We start from the raw sequence: 9,535 nt of genomic DNA, 5'->3' as shown, positions 1-9,535 counted from the left end.
TCGATTTCTCCATTCTAGCTATTGCCCTCATAACTGTTACCCTGAAGTCCATCTCCAACATCTTGGTTATATCTGTATCCATTTGTAAATCTGTGGCAGAAGTCACAGTCTCTGAATCTTTCCTATTTTGGGGGTTCCTTCTCTTAGTCATTCTATTGAGGGGTGGTTGAGGGAATGTACAGAGTCCAAATTATTGACTACAACCCAAGCAAAATGCACATGTTTTATAGGGACCTTAGACTTGTCAGCCTCTTTTTCTTTCAGCCTGTCTTCTGGGGGAGGGGCCTGCCATGCTATTACTCAGGCAACCCTGTTTGGGCAGAGTTGCCCTGCCCCCTGTGGGAGAGATGGGCTCAATGAGAACCGGTTTTGGGGGATTTTGTTCTCTGGAGGCTTTCCCTGGTGGCTTTCCACGTCTCTTCCAAGAGTCAGAGCAGAAGAGACCGTTTCCAATCCTCTGCCTCAGAATGAGAGACCACAATCTGTTCTTCAGTGAGCTCTCCAGGTTACACTATCTCTGTTTCTGTCTGTGTTGCTCAAAACTGCAGCGTCCTGGGTTGTGCGCCCCTCAGCAGCACTCCCAGTCCTCACCTTCAGGTCGGGGTACATCTCTGTCCTTTGTTCTTCTAAAACCACCAGCCACCCCCAGTTTGCACACACAGCCCCACCACTCCAGGTTTCAGTCTGGGGGGCTGCTCTAAAGTCCTTTCCCCATCTCTACTGGTCTGGAAGTCTGTGCCCCATCCCCAGCATGGGAGGCTTTTGCCCACCAGCAGTGCAGGATCCCTAAGGCTCCTTCTTCCTTCCATTTATCTTCTGATATCTGCCCGTGGAATCACGGCTTCCCAATTCATACCTTGAAACCAACCGCCTGTGATATTCTGTTTGTAGAGATCTAGATCTATCTTCTTACATCTCAGGCTGATTTTGTGGGTGTTCAGAGTGGTCTGGTAGATACCCAGCTCAATTCAGAGGACCAGTTGGAATAGGGTCCCCTATTCCTCTGCCATCTTTTCCTCCATCCAGATCTGGAGCTTTAGACCAACTGATGCTTTTTCTATCTTAATGTGTATTAGAATCACCTGAGGAGCTTATCCAAATGCAGATTCCTGGACTTCACCCCCAAAGATTTGGATTCAGCAAGTCTGGAGTAAAGCCTGAGAATGTGCATTTCTACTAAGCTTCTAGGTGATGTTGATGCCACCATCCATGGTCTGCTCTCTGGGTATTAGTGGGATAGGCTCATTTATCAAAGGACAGGCTCACAGTGAATTTCATTGCTTGACTCAACATTGAAAATGGGGTAACAATGAATTGCCCCTAGTCAGAGGAAGTAAAGGCAGTGATTTTTTTTTCACTTTATTAAGAAAATTAACAAATTACATTTTAAATTAAATAATTCCCAGAAAAATAAATTCTTATACGACTTTGGAGTTTCAGAGATGCTGGTAAAGACTCAAAATCCTGAAGACTGAAGTTTTCTGTGTTGGGCAATTACTCCAGGTCAGTTGCCTGGTGCAGAGAAAACTGGGAGTGGAGAAGCAGGAGAGGAAGATGAGGAAAGACAGACAGAACCTGAAGGTGATTGTGCTGTGCCAGGGAGTTTGGGTTTATTCTGTAAGATGTCATGACCTGATGGATTTTAGGGAGTTATTTTAAGGTTGAAGTAGGGAATGTTCAGAACAAATATGAAACTAAAAATCAGACATATTCTGAATAAGATCAAAATCAGTTATTTTCTTTCTTTCCTTTTTAAAGTAGGCTCCACACTCAGCTTGAAGACCAGCACAGGGCTTGAACTCATGACCCTGAGATCAAGACCTGAGCTGAGATCAAGAATGGGACACTTAACTGACTGAGCCACCCTGACACTCCTAAAATCAATTATTTTCAATATCCATGAGGTGTGGGGGGTACAATGTCTTATGAAAAGTCTAATGTATATATCTGAGTACAAAAGCCTTCTAGTGGTTGCTTTAGAAAGGAGAGTTCCCCTAGGAGTCTGTAGGCTCACAGATATCTCAAAGGCATCTTCCAGATGATGAAATCGGATTGTAGTTCAAATGCACTGAAGGCAATCTACAACTAAATTAAGAAAACAGGTTTGATAATGATAATCATGTTCAGTGACCATCGATGATATATAAACTTACACTGGGTGGCTCAGCCAGTTAAGCATCTGCCTTCAGCTCTGGTCTGGATCCCAGAGTCCTGGGATCGAGTCCTACATCAAGCTCCCTGCTCTGCAGGGAGTCTGCTTATCTATCCCTCTATCCCTCCCCCCAGCTTGTGATCTCCCTCTCTCAAATAAAAAAATAAAATCTTTAAAAAAATAAACTTACAGTGTTAATATAAACTTAAAACATAATATTCCAGAATTTTTAATTAATTAAATAAACTTTTTATCTTATGTGGTGATTTAGAAAACCTACTATGTGTCCTTTAGGGTAAACACTTTATAAGATTTTCAATGCATATACCACTAATCGTGTGCTAAAAAAGTTCTGCTCAAGGATGAGAGGTGAGAAAGGTAAATGTGCAATTTTTTGTAATTTTTTGTCCAAACTGGCACACTTTTGAGAGTGAGGTCAGTGTATTAATAATTATGTCCAGATATCTGGTCACCTGACTTTAAGTATAATGTGACTGGTGAATTTCAAAACATTTATAAATTTTGTGTGAACAAACATGGTCTTAGGATGGTTTTAGTCCAATTTAAAAGTCTCATGCAAAAGCATTCCATGATAAATAATCTCATAGCAGACACCCTCTGAAGTTTCCAACTGGGAACTAAATCCCAGTAACCTCTTTTCCTGTAGTTAGGGGGTTTCACACATTCATATCAAAGATATGATTACTATTGGTTTGAGGGTCTTTGTTGAGAAGACTTTCTAAATAAAACACAAATACAACTTTTCTTTCTTTATAATTTCTATTGTAGGTTTGAACTTTACCAATAACATTTAGTTTCTTTTGCCTTTGACAGTACCTTGGAAAGCACTAAAGGTCCGTGTAACTATGTTTTAATAATCTCTGCTATTCCTATTGTTATTCAAAAATACTCACTTTAGGGGCGCCTGGGTGGCTCAGTCGGTTAAGCGACTGCCTTCGGCTCAGGTCATGATCCTGGAGTCCTGGGATCGAGTCCCGCATCGGGCTCCCTGCTCGGCGGGGAGTCTGCTTCTCCCTCTGACCTTCTTCCCTCTCATGCTCTCTCTTTACCATTCTCTCTCTCTCTCTCTTTCATAATAAATAAATAAAAATCTTAAAAAAAAGAATACTCATTTTACAGGTCAAATTTATTTGTATTTTCTGCTCTTTTTCCTTCTTTGACAATATAGCTAAATTCTTTCAAATTTTAAAATGAAATATGGGTAAGCTCAGTTCATAGCTTATACAAACACACACACACACACACACACACATTTATGTGTGTGTTTTTTTATGCAAAATCAGTAAGGTCTATAGGCTAGCATAACACAGCTTTCGCAAACATATTCCTATATCATTTGTACCCATGTGATTTTAAATTATGGAAGTGACTGTTAATATGAAGAGGTCAATGCCACTGAAAAAAGAATTTATTATCAACATTTCCTGATAGATGCCATGCCCACAGTGCCCCAGGGCGAGCACCAGGTTCTGGTCAGGAGCAGAAGCAGGAGGGAAGGGAAAGCCTAGGCCAGAGCATTTACTGGGGTTTGTGCAGGAAAAGCAAGACAGAGCAGAGTGACAGTTTAGAATTGGCTTATTTGAATAATTCTGGCAGGCTTTGGGCAATGGGGTGCTCTCCAATAGTCTGGTATCTGGACCTGGGAGGATTTAGAGAAAATATTGGTTTTGGGAAGTGGTTAGGAGTATAGATTGGGGATAGATTGGTTTGCATATGAAAGGCACACTCTAGGGTGAGTCTTTTGTTGTCTCTGAGAAATGGTTAGCCCCAGGAGGGGCAGTCTCTACAGTTCCTGAAAGATTTTTATGATGTCAGAACATCATAACATACAAAAAACTTTTAAAACATAATTATTATAATTATGTTAAACCTAATGGGTTTATAGGTTTAGTGAAATAAGAAAAAGAATAATTGATATACAAATATTTGCCAAATATTGAAAAGGACTATAAGAAGGACAAAGATTATAAAGATATTCTTTCTATTATTTTCTCACCATTTCTGAGATGAGTTCACATGAATGAATTGACAGTTTGGAATTAATTTAAGTGTGGATCATCTTTCCCCATGGTCTTTATACAATCAATATGATCTACTGTGTTTTCAAGGTAATTCTATAACTGAACTCAAGGGGTTCACTTCTTGGAGTGCATTCAATTGAACACACCCCAAGGAAGTGTTGAAAGCAAAGAATTTTTATTGCTTGTTAAGGAGACAGGGGGATAGCTCTCAAAGTGCTGTCTCCTGTGGAGTTAGTACAAAAAGTTTTTATTCAGCGTATTTGGGGGTGGGGACAGGGAACATGAATATACATTAAGGAACTTATACATATTCTATCACTAGGGACTTCAATTCAACTGTGTATGCCTAGAATGTCAACAGGCTAGTTCATACATCCCGTGTTCCAAAAATGGTGGAAAACTCCACTCGATAGGAGATCCTAGTATTATAATGCGTGAAAGGTAACTTCAGGACAATTCCAGCTGCTTTGGAGCAGATCCTCAGCTCCAATCTAGCTAAAATTGGCTCATGTAACGGGATATCAGGTGAGACACACCTTGCAAGGAGCTCTCAGGTGAAACGCTTAGCAGGGCATCTCCTTGGCTGGAACTGTTGGTTCTGCAAAACAAAACACAATCCTTTCCAGTTGTGTCCTTTCCCCTTCCTCCCCTCTTCTGATAGCTTTCAGCCCTCTGATTTAAGTAACTTCCCATTGCATCCTCGCTAAAAATTCTGTCATGAATAGTCACTAAGTACTGCTGTTGAGGCACAGGCTTATAACTAGCTCTTCCTCATCATCAAAACACATGTTCTCAAAGCTCAAGACTGCAGAACAGAAAACTGCATTAATAATTTCCAACTCTGTAGACTACTAGAAATAGGTTTCCACGGAAAGCCCAAATCTGGAAAAGAAAAATCTAAAATAATAGTCAATAGCCTTTGAAGCTGATTCTGGCCTCTGACCAACCATTTACATTTACATTTCTTTTTGTACCAGAAACCAAAAAAATCCACAAGGCTATGTTGACTGATCTTCCATTGGATTTTATACAGATTTTTAAAACAACTATCCTTTCTCTATAGCTTCTTAGGAATGTGAAATAAAGAGATTTTCTTTCTCCTTTTCTCTCCTATGTCCTCTAATGTTCTCAGCCTTTCAGAGCCAAGAGGATTTTCCTTTTCAATTGGATTGTCTTGCACTCATGCATTCATTTATTCACTAATCCAGTCATTCACTTACTCAACAGTTAATTGGTAGCTACTAAACTTTAGGGGCCATATTGCAATTTAGGGCATTTTCAGTTTTCACACTGTGAACATTTCTAGAATATTTTGATAAAAGTTTAAAATTAGGTTGCAAGAATATAATAGTAGTTAAGGATATGTGCCTTAAATCCAAAGGAATTCCACAACCTACTGGCTTTTTGACCTTGGGCAGATAAGTCATCTTCTCTAAGTTTCAGTTTCACCATCTATAAAATGGAGAGAATAATAGTATATACATAAGATAGTGGTTGTTGTGAGGAATAGATGATTGGCAGAATGGGAGATGTTCCCAGAACTGTTTCTGCCAATCAGAAAATCTTGACACCTTTTGTTCTGGGTTTGCAGCATTGCCCACCCACATCCAACTTTGGTGTTTCTGTTCCCCAAGGGTGTTTGCAACAAACCATAAAGGGTAACATGCACATGTTCCCCTCACACCCATGAGTAACAGGGTAATTTTGTACTTTTATAAAGTCTGGGTAAAAAACAACTCTTAGAAAACTATACATGAACCTCTGGTCTGACTGGGCATTACAGGCTGAGTTTCTAGCTTGGACTCTATTCCCTCCATTACAGGAGCTTTTGTGAAAGCCAGACTGTCTCATGTAGCAGACTTCCTCTTGTGCTCAGTCTGTTTCCTTTTCAAGCATATCATTCTCCATCTTCTCTGTTTTTTAAAATTCTATCAAATTTTTCAGGGCCTGGTTCTAATGACTTCCTCCATGAAGCCAGCTCTGTTTGCCCCACTTCTACCACGCCACAGATCTGACAAATTCTTAATAAGTTTCCATATAATTTTGACCATACAAGAATTCGGCATTTTTTATATCACAAATGTCAAGAAGATGTTAAATGGGGTTCTAACAATTGACAAGAACATCTTTAAGATGGAGATGTTTGTGCCTTTGTCAGATTATTTCTCTTAAAAGAGGGATGGAAGGGTGCCTGGGTGGCTCGGGAAGTTAAGCATCTGATCTCAGGGTGCTGGGATCAAGCCCTGTGTCGGACTCCACACTCAGTGGGGAGTCTGCTTGTCCTTCTGCCCCTTCCCCAACTAGTGTTCTCTCTCTCTCTCTCCTTTTCTCTCTCTCTCAAATAAATAAATAAAATTAAATTAAAAAGCTGGAAAAATATCTGATCCCTTAATAACGGGAAGCCAGCAATCCCCCTGACAGTATTCCACTCTACCCAAGTACAGGACTTCTTGGAGGAAAGTCTTCTGTAAATTTTTTTGAAAGAAAAATAGGAGATTATCCTGGAAAAACTTACAGCTCTTCAGAGTAAATTGACCCCCATGTGGCCTTTAAATCAAATACCATATCCTCCTTTGGAAGCACATCTGATATTTTCAATATTTTCCTTTTTTTTAAGATTTTATGTATTTATTTGACAGAGAGAAAGAGAGAGAGAAAGTATAAGCAAAGGGAGTGGCAGGCAGAGGGAGAGGGAGAAGCAGACTCCCCGATGAACAGGGACCCTGACATGGGGCTTGATCCCAGGACACTGAGATCATGACCTGAGCCTAAGGCAGATGGTTAACCAACTGAGCCACCCAGGCATCCCTGATATTTTCAATATTTTCAACTTCATGATAAATCTATCTATTCAATATCACTTGAGCTCCCAATTCCTGAAAGGGGGACTTTGTTGCAATTGTGTCTTCTAATCTACCTGCATTTCCTTTGTCTATGTAATGTGTAAAATGTCTATATAATGTTGTATCTTGGAAAATATTTAATTCTACTATAAAAGATGCAAAAGGGGCGCCTGAGTGGCTCAGTCATTAAGCGTCTGCCTTAGGCTCAGGTCATGATCCTTGGGTCCTGGGATGGAGACCCTGCATCAGGCTCCTTGCTCAGCGGGGAGTCTGCTTCTACCTCTGACCCTCCCCCCTCTCGTGCTCTCTCTTTCTCACTCTCTTTCTCTGAAACTAATATTTTAAAATATAATTCAAGAAAACTCTCTGACAGAAAAAACTTAAATCTATATCCTGAAAGGTCAAGGGAAAATCATGTACCTGGGGAAAATGTGTCAATCAACTCTGAGGCATTTTATAATAGAACTATAAGACTTTTAAAATAAAAAAGAGTTCTCTGCTCCAATCCAAAAAACTACCTAACAAGAAGAAAAAAAAAATGGGTTGACAACAGACTTCTAGACAGCAACAAACATAGCAATAGCACAACAGTATTTTTAAGAAACTAAAATAGAAAGTATGAACCAGGGATCTTATATCCAACCAAGCTCTCCATCAACTATCAAGGCAATAGAAAACCAGTGTTCAACATGTAAGAACTCAGGGACTATTGTACTTAAGAGCCCTTCCTGAGATATGTATAGAATATCAAGTTTCTTCTACCCAAGATAATTGGGAACTTTAGCAAAAGCAGATTTAAGAGTTAACAAATATGGGGTAAGGAAACAAAAAGTGTGTAAATGTTAAATGCTCTAACAAAGCAGAATAACAAAGCTAAAAAAACAGATACAAGAGAAAAGGGGAAAGAGAATGTTTTTGGTCATTACCTGGGAAACAGGTAGAAGTCAAAACATATCATTAAACTCATCAAATTAAATAATAAAAAGAAAAGGGAGACAGGGACTGGAGTACAAAAGTTATTAGTCAAAAGATAACCATTCGAATTAAAATATAAGCATTCCTAAATATCAGAAAAAAATTTTAAGTAAATTAATTTTCAAAAAAGAAAAAAATAACAATTTCCAGGAAGATGACCAAGTAAAAGGAGGATCCCAAGCTCATCTTGTCCCCTGGATACACCTAGATGACACCCACATCCATGTAAATAACCCAGAAAATAACCCAAAAACTTGCAGAACAGACTCTCCACAGCTAACCATAGAGAAGAAGCAACATTGAAAAGGGTAAGAAGGAGATGCAGTTGGGACAGAACTGACCCAAAAGACTAATCATGGGAGGGAGGGATACCACAATCATGGAGAAGGAAGAGGAGCAGACCCCACAACAAGCATCCCAGGCATGGGGGACCTGCACTGGCAAAACAAATCCCCATAACATTCAGCTTTGAAAACCAGAGGGGCTTAACTTTGAAAGTTTTTACAATCAGTGGGGCTTAACACCTGGAACTTTAAAATCAACAGCTCTGGGAGAGTCAGATAGCAATAAGAAACTGAGTTCCCACCCTTAGACCGACAGCATAACAAACAACCTAGCTGAGATACCTCATAGAGGCAGCAGTTTGAAAAATGCCTGGAGTATACAGAAAGGAGATTCATTTACTAATCTCAGAACAAGTGCAGGAGGACCCGCCCTCAGAAGTTCTCCAAAGTGGTTCCAGGTCCCCTTCCACAGCAGATCCATGCACACCTTGCTAACACTCACATACCTGCCCCCTGCATTCTGCTGCAGGCCACCTCCTCCAACTCATTCTTGTCAGGAGTCCATCCAAAGTGGCACCACAAGCATGGCATTGTGCAAACAGCCTCAACAGGAGTCAGCACCACTCCAGAGTAACTCTTGCCCTGGGGAGAAGGAAAGATAATCACACACACTAGATCAACTGCAACCCCAGCAGTGGGTGGGGGTGGGGGGCACACATCTGGCCTGAGTGCAGGACCTGCCCCCCAAAAAAGCTTCTAAGGGAACAACACAGGGAAAGTGTTCTGTAGTTTGATGCAGCTGCAGCTCTGGCAAACACTGGTCTGACCCAACTCATGTCCAAGGTGGCCCCAGACTTGCCCATTAACAACACAGGGACCAAACCATGCTCACACAAAGACAGCCATTACAGATGACTGGACTGAAAACAAATGTGGTTCAATCAAAACAGTAGGGTGCACACAAAACACAAAGATGACACCCCTTTGCCAGGTTCTGGTGAACAAGGGATATTGCACTACAGGGGACCACTGGACCTCTTCTTCATAAGGCACTACTTTCAAGAACAGGAGATGTAGCTGACTTTCTTTTTTTTTAATTTTATTTATTTATTTGACAGAGAGAGACATAATGAGAGCAGGAACACAAGCAGTGGGAGTGGGAGAGGGAGAAGCAGGCTTCCCGCGGAGCGGGCAGCCTGATGTGGAACTCGATCCCAGGACCCTGGGATCATGACCTGA

The 9,535-nt window shown here is 40.6% G+C and overlaps 1 protein-coding gene across 1 annotated transcript in view; it reads right to left on the bottom strand.

Annotated features, from left to right (window-relative positions):
- Positions 1 to 3,058: 3,058 nt before the first annotated feature.
- Positions 3,059 to 9,535, bottom strand: part of LOC141372875 (uncharacterized) — a 75,392-nt gene continuing 68,915 nt past the window's right edge. The window contains exons 4-6 of the mRNA XM_073893463.1: positions 8,803 to 8,938; positions 5,592 to 5,646; positions 3,059 to 4,792 (exon numbers count right to left, since the gene is read on the bottom strand). Of these exons, the coding sequence (XP_073749564.1) occupies positions 5,627 to 5,646; positions 8,803 to 8,938 (156 nt within the window). The 3' untranslated portion in view covers positions 3,059 to 4,792; positions 5,592 to 5,626. The remainder of the gene's footprint in view (positions 4,793 to 5,591; positions 5,647 to 8,802; positions 8,939 to 9,535) is intronic.

The sequence above is a fragment of the Callorhinus ursinus genome, unplaced genomic scaffold (genome assembly GCF_003265705.2).
Source record: "Callorhinus ursinus isolate GAN/ISIS: 27379988/994484 unplaced genomic scaffold, GSC_fseal_2.0 scaffold5, whole genome shotgun sequence".
In the NCBI taxonomy this organism is placed as follows: Eukaryota; Metazoa; Chordata; class Mammalia; order Carnivora; family Otariidae; genus Callorhinus; species Callorhinus ursinus.
This window is presented reverse-complemented; position numbering and strand designations above follow the sequence as displayed.